This window comes from Strongylocentrotus purpuratus, unplaced genomic scaffold, assembly GCF_000002235.5.
Source record: "Strongylocentrotus purpuratus isolate Spur 01 unplaced genomic scaffold, Spur_5.0 spur5_scaffold_6, whole genome shotgun sequence".
Classification (NCBI taxonomy): domain Eukaryota; kingdom Metazoa; phylum Echinodermata; class Echinoidea; order Camarodonta; family Strongylocentrotidae; genus Strongylocentrotus; species Strongylocentrotus purpuratus.
In genome coordinates this window covers 32,982,929-33,004,925 of record NW_022145612.1, presented here as the reverse complement: position 1 = coordinate 33,004,925, position 21,997 = coordinate 32,982,929, and the positions used below count along the sequence as shown (strand labels likewise).

The 21,997-nt window shown below is 37.3% G+C and overlaps 1 protein-coding gene across 1 annotated transcript; it reads right to left on the bottom strand.

The window, feature by feature from the left end:
• Positions 1 to 3,050: 3,050 nt before the first annotated feature.
• LOC100892511 (tyramine receptor Ser-2) lies at positions 3,051 to 20,662 on the bottom strand. The gene is made up of 2 exons (XM_003725955.3): positions 20,592 to 20,662; positions 3,051 to 5,592 (listed from the first exon to the last, which is right to left on the bottom strand). Exon 2 carries the CDS (start codon positions 5,196 to 5,198, stop codon positions 3,645 to 3,647), a length of 1,554 nt encoding a protein of 517 aa, XP_003726003.2. The 5' UTR covers positions 5,199 to 5,592; positions 20,592 to 20,662; the 3' UTR covers positions 3,051 to 3,644.
• Between the last annotated feature and the right edge of the window lie 1,335 nt (positions 20,663 to 21,997).

Here is a 21,997-nt window from a genome sequence, read left to right as displayed (position 1 = left end):
CCTGCAAATGGGACATAGTACCTTTAACAACCATTCTTTGTCTTGCTTTTTATATTACAAAGGACGAAGTCTTGTCCATGAAGCTTCACACACCAGTGATCACACATTTTCACCAGAAAAGCGTCTCACATCATGGCATTGCCTTCACGTAGCGATGATCACATGAAATGTGAAGAGACTGGTTGCCATGGACATTCCATATTAACTCATTACATCGACCAGGTGACAAGAAGAATATGTCACGCCTGCGCACTGGAGAAAGGTCACTTTCATCTACTTGGACACAAAAAATGGTATTGTGAGAGACATCAAGAGTTGGTAAAAGCCTTCTGCATCACTCATGGTGAGGGATGCTGCAAGTCATGTCAACTCATCTTCCATCAAAGTCCATGCCAGGTCAGTGATATCAATAAGGTTGTCGATGAGAAACAAAAGCTTTTAGAAGCCAAGATGCCCTTGAAGAAAAAGAGTACGAAGAAATTAAATGATTGTCTTCAAAGGGTGTCAGAAAGTGTGCTTGCTTCGGGGAAATCGTTCAAAAAATTGGTAGATGAAGTAGTTCAGCATTTCGATGAAGTATTAGGGAAGGAGGTCGAACGGGAGAAAGAAGCTATGTATACTATCAACAAGAAATACGACGATAAAATGACCAAGCTTCTGGAAAAAAGGGAATGCGACCTGAAACGTTGTCGGGAAGCGGCAGAACAACAAAGAAAACCTCTTCAAGAAAGTAAGAAGGATATACTCGACAAGATTCATAGATGTGAAAGAATCTCACAAGCAGGAATAGAGAAGCTGCAGCATGAGATGGAAGAGCTTCAAATAATTATCCATGAACTGAAGATCAAGATTAATCACGTTCTTCATGCAGAACAAGAAATTGTTTTGAAGTCCGACGAAGTGTGTGTGGAAATTGAGAGTACCTTTAAAAGGGTTGTCAAAGTGAATGCGGTTCTGGATGAAACTAATTGCATCACAAACTCTATATCTCTGCTTAGAAAAAGAAGAAACGGGAAAGAGCATCTTAGGTTATACTCCACACCTCATGGACCGTGGAAATTGGTAGATGAATTCAGAATCTCATCTCACATGAATGACTTACGTATTCTAGGGTGTGCCTTCAATGAAAATGCTTTCTTTGGAGACGTCAAGACAGGAGTGGGGTACATATTCGACTCCATCAAACGAGAGATGGTACACGTGTTACAATACGATGGAAGGGGCTCGGTTAACTACTGCACACCACTTGATGAGGAATCACTCCTGTGTGGAAGAACGCATGGAGGGTGCTCTAAGAGGACACTGAGTGAGTGCATCTGTCTGTATGACAGGAAATGGCAATTGAGGAAAAGTATTCCTATTCCAAGGCATACATCAGGACCATTCTCCTGCGTCAGTGTGGATGTTGATTGTAACGGAATGATCGTTGCATCAGAGGCTAATCAGTCCCATATCTACGTCATCAACCCAGCTAATGGTTTGACAGTCAAGACCATTCTTCTGCAGGATGCCAAGTGTAAGAGATGTCTGTGTATGCCAACTGGTGACATTGTTGCTTCTACTGGACAAGGAGAATTCACCATTCTAGATCAGACTGGTAAATCAAAGCGAATCCTACGGGATGACGACTGGCTATCAGCCGTTGATTTCTCGCTAGATCCTCTCTTAGACACGATGTATATAGTATACCGGGACGAGAGCCAGGATTCATATGCAGTAGATGAAGTGTCAGTGGGTGGAAAGATATCGAAGAAGATTTTAACCTTTCCTCAAGCAAACTGGTCAGATACCACTGCCAAAAGTCGCACTTATCCCATAGTTATTACACCTGCAGGCAAGCTCATCGCTTGCAATGAGGATAATGTTTTTATCTTCAAGAGAACAGTCTGTTTTAATGATACTGTTTTGATTTAGTCTTCATCAAGTAATTTCATGTGGATTTTACAAGTATTAAACAGACTCAGTTTGAAAAACAGAAGCATTCTTCCACCCCTCTAGCGGTAACACTGCTCGAGGGCGGTGGTGATTAAAATGTTCATAGGGGAAATTGTGCTTTAAACATGCAACCAGAAAAACACACACATACAACTCGTCACACAAAATTGTTGTGCGGAAAAGTAGTTTTAATTAATATATTCTACTATAAATATCTTTTAATGGTTGGGTGCAACATGCGTTCATAACACGACACGAGTGGAAATAATTAATTGAGTGTAATCATACATAATTATCACATTCTTATCATATAGGGCCTACTTCAAGCATGGTGTATGTGTACTTTTCTTTTGAGTGTTTTAGAAGATTTTTCTGGTGAAATTGGCCCACAATATATGAAATTAATGTTAGTCAAGTAAGTTTGAAATAATAAAAGGTTTTTTTTGGTATGCGTTTGCATAATAGATATTGATAAGAAGACTATGGTAGGCTTGGTGGATTAAAACGGAATTGTTTATGGATGGTCTCCCGAAATTGTCAAAAGTTAAGCTATACGCTTCTGTTATATTTGTGTTTTGTTATATTTACGGGTGATACATGTATTCCAATTTTGTATTGATGTCTTGATGTACATAATAAATATCTTGAAAAACATACCTTATAATATCTTATAAAACTATTTTGATGTCATAATGTAATCATTATAAATGATATGTATAGAGAATGTATGGCCTAAAGGTGAAAAATTATTGAATGTATAACTTTTACTTTCTTTGTACCGTTTATTGTGCAGCTGAAGATAAAGAAAATGCTAATTTATTATGCAATACGGTAAACATAATTGTAAAACGGTAATTATCTCGAAGAAGTTACATCATAACAATCGTATTTGACCATATGGTATAGAAAACTGTGACCTAATATGTCAGCACATGATGTTTTAACATCATAAGGTGTATGAAAAAAGTATATTTGCCCCCGTACAAAGATGACGAATGCCGTTTGGTAGTTTAAATTGGGTGTTGTGTGTCATATGTTGTGATATAATTGGCATTTGCAAACATTCATAGGCCCGTATTGTTTATATTCAAATTCAAACCCGATGATAGGCTCTTTACAGCTTCTTCCACAATCTTGCTTAACAAACTTAAGGTTATACGTCTGAGGTCTCAGTTTTTCCTTTCTTAAAATTGATCTTTGAACCGAGGTCGAGTTTAACCAATAAGTAGAATTCGGGCCACAGTGTTCATAGACTCTTTCATTAAGATATGATGGTTCATTATCTCTATACATTAACAGCTCATCAGTTTCTGGGTACACTTTATCGTCACTTATATTTAAATGGAATGTAGATGTAACTGGAATTATCAAGAATAGTTATTGTTTGTTATTACTGTTATTATCATTATCATTTTCAATATCATGCCCCGTAAGCCTGCCCAAAAACAGTTTGCATTAATATTTTTGTCATTCATTCATTCATGTATTATATTTTATTCATGACGTCTCTTTCCTGGATCCACCAATGATATGCAAATGTGCGGCTTACATAATTATGTGAGTAAAACAATATAAATGGGCCTTAGATACATTGATCTGATAGATATAAATATAGTTTCGTATTTTTCATTCGTTTGCGTGCAATATATCTGTAGTTTTTTCTTCTTTTAAATTATACTGATACCCAATAAAAAACTATTAAAAAATAATCAACAGTCACTAACACTGACCGGTTCACAACTTTCAGAAAATCTAGTAATTCTTTGTGCGTTTATCTCCTTTCCATGATCTTCAATCGCACGCATTGAAGCGCTCTCATCATTTGAAGATGCTGACAAAACTGAGACAGGGCTAATTACGAGTGTCTTTCCCGTACTTATTGGTTTCATTCCTGGTTGTCCGGTGTAGTTAGGCAGTGATGGGTCTCCGCTCTTTTCTCTCCACGCTACGGTATTTGGTGAGTTACCTGTCTTAACAGAATTCTTTGGTTGAAGTGAACTAGTCGCCACTGATGGTGGTACCCAACGCTGCGACTCATGTGTGCTTCCAAGGCGTCCTCGTCTGATGTAGCCTGAAAGGACACTCCGTAGAGGATCTGTTAGAAGGCCATACACCAGAGGGTTTACTGCTACGTGCAGATATAGAAACAATTGGATCATTTTTATGCAGAAATCTGGAGGTGTGTTTGGCTTAAAGGTTGACTGGAGTGTGAACACAAGAACGGGTACCCAGGTGAAAAGATAAGACGCTGATATAAGTGCAAGAGATCGTCCAAGGCGCTGTTCACTCGGTCGGACGTTGGACATGGTGGATGATGCGATAGAAGCGAGAGAAAAGCGTCGTCCACTGTCCCGTGTTTTGCCTCCCGTTGCCGAAGCAAGACTTGATCTTCGCTGATTGACGTTTGATCTAGGTAAGTTTTGTCGAGGAGGCAAGGGCAAGAAATCCCTGTCAGTGTACAATACCGGAAGTGCAGGCGAAGGGACACGCAGGGTATTTTGGTCTTCACACACAGCTAATGAAGCAACAGATGCAGACAACATGTTATTCGTAGTGTGCTGAACTCTCTTGGAGCTTTGCCGAACAGTGATTATAACTTTGGTGTAGCAGAATGCCATGGTGAACAGCGGAATAATGGTCGTTATAACAATTAGGAATATGACGTAAGATTCGTTGTCACTAAAACTCAAAAAGCAGTTTGGCGACCCGTCGCATGAGGTCAGGCTCCCCCAACCTATCAACGGCGGAAGGGCACACAGTCCTGCAAGGATCCACGTTACCACATACAAGAAAAGTGTCTGTGATTTGTAAAACTCTGCAAATCGATTCTGTGATCGTGACATGACGATGAGCCGGTATATCGCTAAGGTAGGAAATATGAATTCGATGCCGATGACAGCCCACAGTATGAAGAATCCATGAATCTGACATATTACGAATCCGTAGGTCCAACCACCCGTTAGACAACTTGCTACTGTCAATGGAAGAGTTAGGCAATAAATAAAATCTCCGATGACTAAATTCATGAGGTGGCTGTTAGATTTACTCCGTAACTTGGGTTTCTTGTACAATATAAATACCACAGTACCGTTACATACGACCGCTAGAAGACACAGAAGAATGTCTAACATGGCAATCACGATGTCTGATATATTGCGAATATTCTCCTCTCCACAGCCGTCGGGAGGATATAGATCAGTAGTCGACATATTCGAGATGACTACACTCTGGGAAAAAGATGTAAAATTCGTTAGATACGTCATTAAGCTGAAATCTCGGCATTTGCTCTATTCCCTTTTTTTAAACATGTACTGATCTCACGTTTCAGAGATAGCGTGTCACATTAGGTGATGGCGTACCTAACTGTCGGCGCGTTCTCTTTTTGTCCGTTTTTGTTTTTCTGCCTCTGGCTTTATACTCTGTGAATGTCATGGCCAGTAGCAGCCGTACCCTGCCAATTTAGTTGAAGGGCACTAGGTCCTTGTTAACTTCTCGGGGATAAGAAGGCTTTTATACAATCGATCAGGTATCATGTTACCCTGCAACGTCGATCGTCACTTGTTATTATACGCACTTCACATTGACGGGAAATGCTGCTCTTTCATTACCAGATGCGGCTGTTGCGGTATATCAATTCGTCTTTGTGATGAACAAGAGCTGTAATGGACCAATAGATATGAGAAGAAAAAAAACATATAAGCATTTTCATTAAAAGGGTTAAAAAGGCGATCATCAAATTACAGGTGGTTATCAATCAATATGAATCGTTGAAAATGAATGGATAAAACATCACCATCAAATTCTTTTTCATCAAAAACAACATCACACGATCACATAAGGAAACAGTTAAATCTACAGTGAAAGTATAATATCAAGGTAGCCCATGCTCTCCCTAACTACAATTTTTTTGATAGCGTCATAAGGGTTTCTGTTGTATGCGCCCATGCTTTTTAGAGAAAAGAGAAGACACAATACAACATCTTCTCACTCACAAATACCCCATGTTATATACACACCCACAATTAAAGCACCGCGCCTTATGGTGTTTGCTCGCTTTGAAATTCATTCTCGTCTGTTTGGATAGCTAGATTGGAAGGACATTAACTCGGACTTAACGTATATAGTTCAATCGGATTATAACCAAAACAACACGTAAATTACTAATGAAAACCTGAATAATGACAGGTATACATGAGAATCTTTTCAGCATTATTTTTTTTACATGAAACAAGACTCCTCTATTATGTGCACTTATTGGGTACACGCTTCTGTTTTTCAGATTGAATGAAATAATCCTCGTCAAATAGCTCCTGTCCATTAGGGCAAATATACATTAAGCCTTGACGAATATGGTTACAGCCAGGGACGTTACAATGTGCTGGATGTTTCAAACTTCTTCAACAAGAAGAAAATCAGAAAGAGCGATGAAGGAATTATGGATGAGAAGGAGATGACAGATGGGGACAGAGAGAAACGAATGACAGAGATTATCCTAATGTTTTCGTCATTAGACTGTACTATTGCACTGGTAAGCCTTAAAACATGTGAAATATCATTACAAAAAACTCCCAACACATTTTGAAATGTGCGAACACTGTAAGGAGGTATTAATGCGAACATGATTTTATGGAGTATAAAATAGGGCATTAAAATTGCCATCGACTTTGTTGCAACTCTTAGCAATCGAGTCTGTCCTTTTGTTTTTCTTGACATTTCTCCTAACGCGTTTTTATAGTTAGTTGATATGTTAAACGGCCGTTTAGGGCCTTCTTCAGAGAAAACGTGATATAACTAAAACAATGATGAAAGCCACTGAATTACCCATTAATCCCGGTGGATTGGTCGGTAGGTGCTATTTAAAGAACCAATTTCTTTTAACCAGTCGATAGATGAGGACACGCACAAACTACATTTATTGAATTTCAACCTGCTCTAAAATACAGTTCCAGCTTATTCAGTTGTTGTTAGGAAATAAGAATTGGAAACGTGAACGGGAAAGAATATTCCGTTCGTGTTCATTATGATGGATAGCATTGATTATGCCAGGAAATTGGAATTCTGATACTCTAAATCCCTTAGGCGATTGGCACCCGATATCAATTTCTGTCCTGCAGCCACATGTATTGTTTGAAATAAAACATTGTCGGTGTGCTTGATGGCGATTCTAACATGATACTGTATGTCAATGGAAGAAGTACTGAGCGCATGGAATATTTGTACGAGAAAGATAGAGAGAGAGAAAGAGGGATAGATGTCAATCGACGTAATATGTGTGTGTTTGAGCGTTTGCGTGCGTGTGTGTGTGTGTGTGTGTGTGTGTGTGTAATGGGTGTGTGTATGTGTGCGTGTGCTTTGGTTATATTTGTGCAGCAGGGATGATAAGACAATGATTAAATTGTCATTAATATACTTTTTTAAATTAAAAAAAAAAACTTTTGTTAATAAAAAGTAGATATAATGTAAAATTTGAATAACGTTTTGTTTGTCACTATAGAAAAAGCGGTTAATACAAATCTAAAAAAATTATAACATAAATATGTAACATGATCAAATTGCTGGAGGCGAGTAACATTTGAAAATTCTATCTCTCTTAACCATCAAAATTTAAGTGTGTTCTACATAATAATTTCATACCTGCTGTTTAAACTCCATTTTCTAAACGCACCCACCCAAGGGCTTCAAATGAAAGATGGAAATGAAGTTGCAGTCCCACACTTATTATAGGCATTGTAACCAGGGACTGTTATTGATCATCTTAATGACCTCCGAGTATCAAAGTAACAGCATTCATTCATGTCAGAGTACCGGACTTATTTTGATTCCAAAGTTCATCTCATTTCCGTCATTATTACGTTTATTTTCCGCCATCTTACGTGTTCATCTTCTTATACTCCCTCGAGTCTTTCGTTTCCTTTTAACATGACGTGGACAACGAACGGATGTGTTTTTTCTTCTTTCGAATTGAAGACTGGAACTAATCAGCGTTCGCAATATAACCTGCGGGTGAAAATATCAGGTCACGTTCGAAAATACTCTCCAATGTCATTTAATTTATTATAGGCCCCTAATTGTGTTCATTTGAAACACAGTCAAACATCAAAAGAATTCAGATAAATCGAATAAGATGGAAGCAAATGAGATTACGGTCGATTCTTTACATCCTGTTTACTGCGAAACGAATTTCACGTAACGAGATATTGAGTGCTTTCTGGTCAACGTTTCATTTTAGATTCAATTATGGTCGACCAGAGTTTCTGGTTTTTAAGAAAAATTAAGGATAGCGTATTCAATGTACCTATTTGCACTCTAAAACAAATCTTTGACCATTTTGACGGAAATACATGTTTTTATACATTATTAAAACGACATAGTGGAAAATTGATCCCGAGTCTCTCAAGGTTCTATACAGATTCCTTAAGGATTAACATTACAAAATCTATTTCAACATTAATTTTTAAGCCGCAAAATTAATCATATTTCCGGGAACATCATCAAAATAAAATAAAGATGTATGGATCGAATAGAATATTCATAGTTCTTGTGTGCTGTTCTGATGTTTAAGAAATAAAAGATAAATATTATGATAACAATACCGAATTCACTCAGGCATGACTGATGGGAATGTTGTGAAGATGTGCTAATCATTATAATGAGTGGCAATTAGTGTATTCATGATTGACTATTTAAGTGCTATTCGTTTGGAATCACACAGGTCTCTGACTATGTCGGAACGTTAGGAGGTCATTTAAACAAAAGCATAGAAAGCAGAGCAGCAACCACTACCACCACCAAGTGGGGGGGGGGGGGGGCTGGCTCCTTCTTTACAGAAGGCTCAGGCAAATTCGCCGACATCTCTTCAGAAAATTATCCAGCAAGCAAGGAAGGTAGAAAAACAGGAAATAAAAATTCGAACATGAATCTTTCAACTTCAGCTTCACTTCAACAATAAAGATTCAGCTGAAAAATAATGAAATGGGGTGTCCTCACTGACGCCCATCACTTCAACACCACCAGGAGGTGAAGAAGTGGGATCACACAGCAACGAGACGGTGACTTATAATGCCCGCTAGTATGCTGGTAACACCGTATAGGTCTATCGATAAACAAGAGCCGTCAATTTCAATTTGGATGCCACGTGCATTCCAAAATAGCTATCTCGAAAACAGAGTAGCGTACTAAGATGTTGGTGAACGTAGGGGCGTAATACTGGGACGTGACTCCTGAGTGAAAAATAGAGTGAACATCAACTTTTTCTTAGAGAGATTGAGAGGGAGAGAGAGAGAGAGATAGAGATTAGCACTGTATGCCGTATAAGCTCTATAATTACTACTTTTGTTTTTCTTCAGACGGTGAGGAGGAGTGCATCGGCACCACCCTGTAGTTGAAAACACATCTTCAGGTTAGTTAAAAAAAGGACACAAACAAGGGGGATACAAGATGTATCATACACATCCTGTTGTACGAGCAGGTGTAGATCTGAGCCCTTTTCTGCGGAGAATCGATTTTGATCTCCAGACATGTCCCTGTCTTCTAGATGGCATCGATTAAACATCGGAACTTGCTGCAACACGTTATCCATGACCATCAATGGTGACAACAAACAAATCGATAGATGCCAACTAGAGTGACAACAATCGCAGTTCAAACGTGTGTGGTAGACTTTCAAGGATGTAAGCATATAAACACGAAGAAAAGAATATAGACGCATTGCGCGTCAGTAACCAGACATTAATGATTCAGGCATGATTAAGTTTATTGCTCAAGAAACTAGTTTTTCTCAGCTGAAAAAGATGACTGGTGAAACACGAAATGAAGCCATACTGATAACTCAAAATGTAATGGTGCAAAAACAGGAGAAAATGTTCAATCTCTCATTTTTCTGTAATAAATACTATTAAGTTTTACCTAGCTGAAATTCTAAAATATGCAGACTATTACCTCCTTCTTTAATTGTTGACTCCAAAGATCTGGAAGGGACCTACATTATTTTTCTTTTCCAGTAAAAAGAAACATGAAATAAATTCACAATGATCACGTTTGAAATAAAATTATTAAACCAGCATTACCCCTTTACCGAATCCCATCCATCATTTTTATTGCAGGAGCTTATTGCAATAATTGATCTGCAACTATACACCGATTTTGTTATATAAAAACAAGGTGTGATACTATCAATGTAGAAGAAAATATCTTCAGTCAATTCTTTAGGCAAATGAAAGTGTTTTTCTTTTTTCTTTCACCCTTAACAGGTGTTTTGGCAAATGAAAGTTCATAGTTTGACATTTCACTGTATACCAAGTCTACATCTCAAGTAGACGAACGTTAGGGAATAGAAGAGATCAGTAAGGAACTTCATAACTTTTTCATCTTTAAAGAAGCCAAACTCCTTACCTAGGGTACATGAGGATATTAGATTTCTCTGAAGAAAAGGGTGATTAAAGGAACATGAAATGAATTCATAAAGTTAACACCAAGCATACTAAACAATAACAAAGAACAAGATAAGCCTAATGCTAATGGGCTGGGGAATCTTTTCTACGACTCATTGTTTTCCTCCTTCATTTCTTACATTCTTAAAGACAGCGTGGGTGTTGGTTTAAAATGAAGAAAATACTTTCAATCGAGACAAAGAACTAAAAACATTATCAGTTCTTAAGCTTTTATCGGATACCAAGTCTACATCTCACGTAGACGACGACTACCTGAGATGAAATTTAACTATGCTCTAAAAATACACAGACTCCAACCTGCTGTTTTAATAGCACAGACTGGGGATCAAATATGGGACACAAACTGTTATCTTTGAAGAAGCCAAGCACTTACACCTGAGAAAATAATGTTTTTTCTGGGTTGGACAGGATGATTAGATAATAATTCATAATGTTCACATTTTACACTAAAATGACGTAAAATGGGGACTTTTCTCTTCAGAGAGCGTGTATTATTACATCCCACGCCATCGTTATCTTTTATGTAGGGGTATAAAATATCATCTTCTTCACTTTCGGATAGTAGAAAACAGTTAAGAAAATTGTATAGCCAATCGTGATACACAACTACTAACAGTATAAAGCGTTAAGCTTTCACTCTACACAAAGTCTACATCTAAAGTAGACGAATGCTCATAATGCTCTAGGAAAGCTGAGACTACCATTTTCTCTTTTAATGGACACAAGGGTTCAGGAAGTGAACATAATTTTCTCAGTTTGGAAGAAGGCGCAATTCTTATCCCGAAAGGCCCACTTCTGAATACCCATCAAATGGCCGTTACCCTTGCTTGGTTTCCATGCCTATGAGAATACGAGTTACTAAGTAGATTGAGAGAGGGCTAATGAATATGGAAAGAGGGCGAAAAGAGGCGCTAGGGTAGGAAAAGTAGAAAGATGGGAGCAAAATGAACAAAGTAATGATGCAGGACGGGGTGTGAGAGAGAAGGGAGAGAGGGGGAGAGAGGGAGAGGGAGAGAGAGGGAGAAGAAGAGGGAGAGAGTGAGAGAGAGAGGGAGAGAGAGAGAGAGAGAGAGAGAGGGTGGTAGGGTAGAAAGGGAAAAGAGGAAGGGAGGAGTTTAGGAGAACAGGTAGAGAGAGAGAGAGTGAGAGAGTGAGAGAGAGAGAGAGAGAAAGAGAGGAAGGAAATAGGAATGTGAGATTCGATAGACAGAATGGATCAAAGGAAGACAAGAAGATGAAAAGGATGAATGAATACAGAAGGGAGGGAGAGAGGGTGTATGTGTGTGTGTGTGTGTGTGTGTGTGGGTAAGAGATAGTGTGGGAGGAGATAACGAGATTTCTTATCGCATACCTTGTGATTTCCCTCTTTCCATGTCACCCGGGAGAAGATGTAAAATAATTAGTCTACAGTCTACAGACTAAGCTAGTGTAATGGAAATAGGGGAAACAAGATTTGGTGGAAAGTAACATAAAAAGTGACAAATGTAAAGGGCACAATCAAGAAGCGAATGACTAGGAATTGATTGGGAAGAAGAGGATGGGGAACAGAGGGGGAATGGGATAAAAGAGAAAGAGAATAAAGGAGAGAGGGAGAAAAAACGAGAGGGGCAGAGGGAGAAAGAGGGAGAGAGAAAGAGAGAGAGGGGGAGGGGAAGAGAGAGAAAGAGAGGGAAAGAAAGAGACATAGAAATAGAGAAAGAGAGAGGGAGAGAGAGAGAGGGAGAGAGAGAGAGAGGAGAGGAAGAGAGGAAATACAAGCAGTAGATTGTGATGAGAGAGTTAAAATAGATTTAAAGGATTAGGAAATTGATTCCATTGAAAGCCTTTCTACTTGGCTAGCCAGATCCGTGAAGTAAAGCGCAATCGGGTAGAAGCATATTATGGTGCTAGGGGGTCGGGAATCAATATTACAATGTACTCAACAATCTTGACAGACCCAAATTAGAGAAACTAGGAATAATGATGATGATGATGATGATGGTAAGAGAATAACAATTCGAAAACAAATCGTGTCTGTACTCTCAGTCTTGCTTCAAACGAGTAGTGCTTACTAGGATCATTATATTTAATTGGTTGTGCATTCAAATGATATATATGGGGTATCTATAGAATGAGCTGAGCAAACGCTAATAGGATTTGGATAATCATTTAACAGGTTTGTCAAACCAATCTATATTTTCTCAAAACAGGGATAGTAATATAAGCTTAAAACCTTCCCTTGTCGATTGCAGAATTAATCTAAATATGAAAACTTAATGCCATGAATTCTGTACCTAAATTAGACGAGTCTTCTCTTAGTAATACTAGTTGGGTAATTTATTTTCCTTCTCTTTTCTGTCCTTATATTTTTCAGACCAAGCATACCAAGTAACATAATAATCAATATTAACAAATAACAGTCACATGTTAGCTTAACTCTGCCTTCATCTTATCACCTCTTCGATGTACATGATTTATGAACAGTCATTTAAATGCTAATTTCAAAAATTAGCTTAACGAATAGATAGCTATTGCTTACAATGAAGAGTGACACGTAATATCAATCAACCATTTATATGTTGATTGAACTATGATAATCAATCAACTTTTGTTTGTTAATAATTTAAGTTAGAATTGTATAAAATACAATAGCATGACCCGAACAAAAAAAATTCTTTAGTGGTTATCAACAGGAGTACACATTTAACACTCACTTAAAGCTATTACATGTATATGGGTCATAGAAATTGAGTTTCTATATATCTTATAACAAAGCCTCATAACAGTTCTTTTGAATGTATGGAATAGTAATGAATAACAATAGGACAAAAAAATTAACATGGGCGCTAAGAATAAGAGCAGTCTGACTTAGGCTGTATCCGTTAAAATAAAAATTATGTCTAAAATGACAGGTTTGAACTGCTGCAACATGTTGACTTATAATGTTATACATGGCGTAAATTTTAAACATTTCTTTATGAGAGGTTATTCTCTATCTAAATATTAATTATGAATAATCCGTAATTTTACCCTATGTATTTCTCTAAATTCATGCAAAATTTGCTCGTGATTAGCTTTAGGGCTAAAGGCCCTACATTGTAAAATGAATATTTACTATGAGCTCATTGTATTTCATTTGTAAAAGAAGTAGTGTAATTTCAAAATAAATTTGAATTTTAAGTAATAATATTGGGTTCTTGTATAGCGCTATAATATTGGCAGGCTTGACACTCCTGGCGCTCCCGATTGACTATTTGTCGAATTTAAAGGACTATCTATCGGTGCTACTGGATAATCTATATACTTATCCTCAGAAACCAGAGGAATATCCTTTAAAACAAAACTTGGTGAGGGGTGGAAGCGAATTGAAAATGCATCACTGCATGAACAGTAATGTGGTTAATAACGCATTACACGATGACAAATTATCGTTCCCACGCTAGATATATTCTCAACAAGAACCACAAAAAGGTTAATATCAATAATTTTCAGAGGGAAAATCGATACGGCACACATTCGAATGGAGAAAGGAAAATATCATTTTTAAGACCCGAAATTTCGTGGTATCTTGAAAATCGATCTTTCGTTATGGAAAGCGTAAGCGTTACCCTCAATACAAATCTTTTTGTTTTTACAGTTTTTAATCGGAAATGTCTTTATTTCCAATTTAACAGATTGAATTTTGTCCTGTCTTGACATCTTGACAGTCACGTTTGATATTGAAAAAGGAGTATCGTTGTAATAAAGATAAAATCTAAAAGGAGGATAATCTAGATGAGTGCATTTTTTATGAGCACTCTTCTAAGCATTCGACAGTTCGAACGCATTTGGGACGCATTCAGTAAAGAAAAACGCGATTACACATTTCATCGTGTGATCTACTTTCTGAGGACGCTCGTCAAGTAATGGCAACAAAAAAACCTGACATTATCAAATTTAAGATGCCAAGCAGAGTGCTAAAAGTCGTTTACATGTTGTTATATACGGAAGCATTACAAGGACTAGCTGCCCTTTCGCATGATTATACAAACAGCGTGTCAAGGATCGCTGTAAGCAAACGTATGAGCGATGTTGATCTCTCTGGGACCATGCACAAGATCATTAACATGGTGGCCAGCTTAATGGCCTGCCCGCACGGATTGGTCTCCCCCATTCATTGTTTGATTAGTTAAAAGGGAAAAGAGGACCATGAAGGTCCGTGGCGCCATCCCGAGGGAGATGATGATAAACCAAGATGGAAACGAGAGAGCGGAAGGAAAGGCTGGCAAGAATCAAACGTTCGGGAGTGGCATGAATAGAAAACAGGAATTAAACTCAACGATCGACACACCGTACATGTACTAAGATACTGCGCCACCATATTTGGCATACGAGTGGTAAAATGTTCTTAATGAATTCACGGAGGCAGGCTTTCAAATTGGCATTAGGTTGGCATAGCAAACGTTACTTTTTAGAGGTTAATTACAAAGAATTTTCGAAAGGATCTATAGCAATGTCAGTAAAGAGCATTCTAGATAGCAACTTTAATCTAAAGGCTTGTAGGGTCATGAGTACTGTTGTGGTGACTCTGATGACGACACACGAAAATGTACTCGAATAGTGTGCATTATTCCTCGATTTGAAATGATTATTACTTGCAATATGATAATCAGGTATGTTTGAGATGCTTGTGATGGCTTTGATCCGGAAAGGACTAAAAATTTAATGGAAAATTAAAAAAGAAATGTTGATGAGGGAAACGAGCCAATGTTTGTCGTAGGGTACAAAGTGAGAAAGTAGGAAAGGGCCTAAAAAGAGCAACTCAAAAGATTGAAAAGAAAGGTGCCGTAAGTTATAGAACTAACGTTATGACGTGCCGAATAAAGACGATAGGAATAAAAGAGGAAGAAGAGAAATGTAGAATGAGACAAAACGGAAATGACATAGAGAAGGGGTACTGAAGCCATTACGATCAAACCCGAGGGCGGTGCACGTTGGGACAGAGGGAGAGAAAAAATATCTATAGGCCCAACCTCAGGATTATGTTGCCTTCAAACATGCATGACTGCGAGGGCTCATAAGAATTAATCTAATGAATGAAAATGGGGGAAAGTCGATTGAATTTTCTGATCCCGGTGAACCGTCAATCTAAGAATTCCATTCGAACTAAGATGCTCCTCATCTTCCATGATTTGAAAGCATCGTTAATCATTCTATATCCATATCAGGCCAATCAGTGCTTAATAACCCGAAATAAATCACCGATGCAGCATCCATGCACTAATGGACTTCCGCACTTCTATAAGATACTACATAGGAAGGGTATCAAATCGAAATTTCAGGAAATATAAGATTGATAATGGGGAAAACCTGCGAGGAAAATGTTTTTTTCCTTCCTAAACGTTGATTTAATTACATCCAATTTTCCAATTAAGGATCACATTTCCTCTCTGGTAGTTCATTCTAAGATATCTTGTCGTTGCGTTTTGGAGAAAGTGTATCGCGAAAGCAAACTTGAGCAACATAAAAACGGTGAATGGTTTAGATATCATTACTGGTAATAATTTTGATCTGTTTTTCGAGAGAATTGCATTAGATATACTGCTCTCAAATAAGTTATAAACAAAATATCTGCTGCAGACTGAGGAAAAGGGAAGCTGAATACGCAGATCACACCAAATTATTGATTTTTAGGCGCGACAGCTGTTGTTTTCGTCTGCAAATGTCTATTTCTAGATTATTGTTTGTGGTTATTATACCTGACGAATGAGAAATCGAGTAGACCTGTGTGTTTGTTGATTAGCAAGTAGTAGTAGTAATGGTTTATTGCAATAAAAAATCAATCGCGGCTCGAAAGCCGAATTACAGGTTTTTTCACAATGGTAAAAGCAAACATCAAAATTACAGGAGACAAAATAGGTAATAACATGTAATAATTAAAGCAATGAGATCATAATGAAAAAGATTAAGTACAAATATAATCATAAATTATTTTCTTACAGGCGGTGCCAGTTAGCACTCGTTAACTACAACATACTACTATTGATATTATTATTATTATTATTATTATTATTATTACAACTATCATCATTATTTTAAATATTTTTAGTATCAGTATTATGGTACAGTAATTTATATCAATATTATTACTATTATCACTATTAACAAAGGTAAATATAAAATAGTTCACTAAAAATGTTGCACTTAAATCAGGTTCAGAGTACATGAAAATGGCAAATTACATAACAATAATTTTAAACATGTAAAAGGTAAAAGGGCAATTATAAGGGTTATATGGTAATGCAATAATCAGACCAGGGTGGGTACGGTTTTAAATGCCTGAACGAATGGCTCCACGAATCGTCTCGGCTTCGAACCCGGAACCTCTTGACTCCAAGACCACTGATTGATTCACTGAACCATAACATAGACGGGGCAAATATATGTAAAAATACAGCTTTAAAAGGGCAATCCAACCCTTGTTGAATGAAAGCAGAAAAATAAGATAAACAGAATGGCGAAAGTTTTAAACAAATAATAAGAAAATTATGAACGTTTGAAATATGGGATCACTAGGTATCTCAAATTGGCAAATTAGTCAGTGGATTGTGACGTAGTTGCAGATAACTCTCCTGTTAGTCGTGTACGAAAGAACCATTTTATTATGTCTTTATTCTAATCGCCTTCCTCCTTGGGTCACTACTCAAAATATATACATAATACAGGTTCTCTAAAAAGAAAAGACCCAAAGTAATTTTGTGTGTTGGAACAAATGGGAAAGTTGTCCGCCACTACATCGCAGAGACATTACTAACTCAGACAATTTGACGATTCCATACCTATAGTCATTCAGCTTTTGCGAAAATTCATATCTTTCTATTGTTTTGTCCAATTTTCTTTAAAAGGGGGAAATAAAAGGGGGATTGGAAATAAAAGGGAGACAGAGACAGAAATAGGGAGATCGAGAGAGGGGGAGAGGGGAGTATGTATGTAATAAAGAGAGAGCGGTGGAGAGAGAAAGAGAGAGAGAGAGAAAGAAAGAGAGAGGGTGTATGTATAGAGAGGGAGAGAGAGGGGGAGAGAGGGGGGAGAGAGAGAGAGAGAAGAGAGAGAGAGAGAGAGAGAGAGAGAGAAAAGACCTCCTCGCCTGCATACATTTATACTGTGAAGAAAAGTGCCTCACAGCTGGAAATACAAATTTAGCACCAAGATTTATTTAATGCCAGGAACGAAAAGGTATACACCACAAATTAAACCCAGTCTAGCGGCTCTGACCGCATGCAGTAATCGAGGGAGAATTTGGTTGAAATCAAAGCACAGCGTGAAACGCGAATTCTCGATCGTTATTCATCGAAGGCTCAATATGGAAACAAAAATGTTGATCAATTCTATAAAAGGGAGTCAAAGTGCACGCTCAGACCTCGATGGTGTCATGTACATGTGTAGCTTATAGAGATCATCAATACAAAGAACAAAAATACGATCGCAAAGACTTCCAAAAATCAACCCAAGGACATTTTAAAAATGACATGACAATGACGTTATCCGAATATGATTTCTAAAGGCAACATACATGACAGGTATTGAAATTTCCCTCAGATTGATTGCTTAGGTTTAAGTCTTAGGTTTTAGATCCCGTTGAAATAGATTCGACATAATTCTAACAAAAGAGAATTGAGAATATCTTTATCCAGCATGCAGATAGAGCAAACCGAATGACAAAATGGCTTGATTGATCATTCAACAAGTAAATCATCAACGCGCGCTTACATAGTGTGGAGATTTAATGAGCGATAATCACTTTTGAAAAAGCATTTATAACCATGAGTTCCTAATCTCATTAAAATTAATCACCTAACTTTAAGCAATATCAGGCCTTTCGGCGTCGGATCATTATAAATTGAAATTGAGTTGTATCAGGACGTGCCTTGATTTCCCGGATGGCACATGTAGTAAAGGTAATGTTGTTATCTTAAAACAAAAAGGGCCGACGGGAAAGCATAAATAATGCTGTCCGACTAACACATATTTGCCAGTGAAACATGATCTAGTGTGTAAGGCAAATAAACCTACGACTGTATGAGACCAGTTTGTATTGTCGCTGATGTACAAATATTCTTCTTTTTTTTTGCAAACAAAAGTGACATTCACACACATAATGTATGAGATGAGTAATGACTTATGTCATCAAAACTAGCTGATTCCTCTCATAGTACCATACGCATGGTATTCAGCATTTCGTTACTTTCGGATTACGTCATAATTGCAAAAAAATGCGATTGAAAGTGATGATTTGAAGGCGCTAATGACTTTCTTTGGCTAACCGGAAAAAGACCCGCATGAAAGATTTGGCATTAAAGAAATTGATAATAGGGTCATTAAGCTCTGTGACTTTTAGAAAAAGTAATTGAAACTCTTTCTGGCGTTGCAAATGATGTCGAATTCTGCAATAGTGAGCGTAATTATTATCATAGTCATTCCATATTTTTAGAGCTTCTTTTTCTGGCAGTCAATAATGGTGTCTGAAATGGGATTCGGATTAAAAAAAATGAAATTATAGCAAAATGTGTGGGCCACTAACCACTACCTAAAGTCAAATGAAGTAAGCAGCATTGAGACTCACTCGTATATTCTTTCTAATTTTAGTTCATCCAATTTTGTTTTATAAATTATTGCTGTCAAAATGATGTGTACCATATTACGAATGTTGCAGATTAAATTAACTATCTGGAGTATAATTCTAAATAATTTGTCTCTAATTTGCCTCGTAAGCACGTTCCCCTAAGGTTTCTACTACAAAGGAAATTTCCATTTGAAATTTCGTTATGCCTTTAATAATAATGCTCCTTAGGTTTCCACTACATGGGAAAATTTCAGAAATTTCAGCATGCTGTGAATTCAATTATACTAGTCTAATTTCTTTCTGTCTGTGCCTATTTATTTCCACCCACTCTCCCGCTCTATCTGTGTCTCACTCTCCATCACTGTGTTCGTGTGTGTATCTGTCTCTGGTTGTCTATTCCTCATCTTTCTCTCTCCCTCTCTGTGGCTTTTTTTTGTGGGTCAATAATGCACACGTATAAGCGCTTGCATTAAAGTAATGAGTATGTACATGTATAGTGTACAAGTAACAAATGCATTTTGATAGAACGGTGGTTTTTGTAATTTTTTCAATTTCAATTTCAATTTCAATTTCAACTGCTAGACTTATATTTTAAAAGTCTAGCCGGAATTAGTATATAACACGAATATTTTAATGACATTTGGTTCATGATATATATATTTTTGTTAATCATTTGATTCTGACAAGAGAATCTGCCAACCATTATGATAGTAACTGCACAATATTTCAGAAACGAAATGGACGATTATCATTTATCTTATAGCTATTAATTTGGAAAATTTACAATGAATAAAACTGAAATCAATGTAGACGTCGCGACGTTTTTACCCCAGATTAAACAAAAGAATTGTTAACATCGTGAATTCAATTCTGAATATTTCAAGAAATGTGCATAGAATGAACAGACACAGGTAGTAAAGCATCCATTTTTTTAAAACGTGATTATCTTACAACGAGGGAATGACATTTTTTATAGTGGCAATCTTTTGGGAAATATTTGTGGCGACTGTGCGTAGAAGCGATAAAAGTACAACATGTTTCAAGATTGTGCAATTGTGGATAATGAATTTGACTAATATTCCGGCACGATAGAAAAGTATTGATCTCCACGCTGCATGTCGATATTACCCTTTTAATATGAGCGACTTAGTGAATTCCAAATATCTCCACACAAACGGCATTCGTGCAGTTGCCTGATTTCGATCAATTAAAATTATTATACACACTGTAATGTAATAATCTAGGAAGCTGATATTCGTTTACTTACGAAAAAAAAGCAGTTGATTTAAAAGCAAAATCCCATTACTTTGACAGCACAATTTGTTGTGCCACGCAGTCGAATTATGTAGACCCATCGGCTCCGGAGACAACAGTACTATCGTAAAGGAAAACGAGTTCGATGTACTTGCACCAATAACTTTCATAATGGTTGTAATTGAGAAGTTAAAGTAATACATACATTTTGAAACAAGCTACAAGGAAGCTGCATGAGTAACTGAGCTGGCGGAATCCATCGTTATTATTACTATTACAATAGTATTTAGAGAATAACAATCATTGGCAGCGGACGAAGAAATAGAGAAACGAGGTAATAATGAAAATAACACATGATGGGGAATACTCACCGCTATTGTAGTTCAACATCTAAGGGAGATAAACAGGAAAGGGCAGTTTCACAACTTTGGTGACGAAGCAGCAAACAAAAGGTGTGTTCTTTCCCCAAACACTCACCGTCGTCTGAATAATAAACTACATGTACAGCCCGTATTTCCCTGCGCCACCCAGCCCTCGCCGTTAGTGGGACGTACGTGCGAGAAGTAAGCTTCGTGTAAAACAAAAAATCGAATCGAAGAGAGAGAGAGAGAGAGAGAGAGAGAGAGAGAGAGAGAGAGATGAGGAGGGAGTGAGGGAAAGGGAGAAAGAGTAACTCGAGAGAGTGGGATAGAGAGGGGGCATTTGCAACAGTGCGCATCAACGGATAATGAACTCAATCCATTAACTCCAGCTAGTCTTGCACCGTAAACTCCCATCGGTTTCTGATGTGGGAATTGAAGCAAATTTCGTCAAGTTTCATTGAGGTTTGATCACACCGAAAGATCAGATCATTTAATTTCAATATCACGGGTGATATTCTACATGTGCACTATTATACCTTGGGCAATGTGCACTGGTGTAGGCCTATCTAGTCATCTACAAATTTGAAATAAGAGGAGGAGATGGGAGCTGCAATGAGAACAGAACCAAAGGCGGTGAATTGCGGGAGTATGCTTCCCTCGGAATCAAATTGAATATAAATCTCCACATCAATATGTCATGCCAGAGCTAACAGAAACCAATGTTTTGCAACCAACACTATTCTGCATGCCGTTAAAGACATATTTCCCGATTCAAATTCTGCATATGTTTACAGAGAAAGAGAGAGAGGGAGAGAGAGAGAGAAAGAAAGAAAAAGAAAGAGGAAGAGAAATAGAGAGAGAGAGAGAGAGAGAAAGGGGGGAGAGAGAGAGAGAGAGAGAGGAAGTTCAATGTACAAATTACACACAAAAAATATTCGATTTCGTATAATTTGAATAACCGTTGAGCACCCATCAAGATTTAATGATCTGATGATGTAGAATACTTCATATTTTTCAGACGCCTGCAACGAATAAAGAAAATGCAATTCACCAATGCAGTTATACTGAATATTTAGGAGAGCATTCTATTTTTGGTTTATCTTGAAAGAAAGGGATTTAACAGTTTTCCTATTCGGTTCTAACAATAGGATATTTGCTATAATATCGGCTAGTTTAGTCCTCTCTTTACCTCTTCATATAACAAAGAGAAAAATTTGGTTTGTGGATGCCAAAAATATATATTGTATACATATATCTTTCTTCGAATTTTACACTCCAATTTACCCCCTCCATTATTACTATTAAACTATGTATGTAATAGGAAACTTATTTTGAATGAAGTTATTGATTCTGTAATGATTTAATTAACAAAAGGCTGGTAGTAATATCGTATAATGGTATGATATTATCAGTTA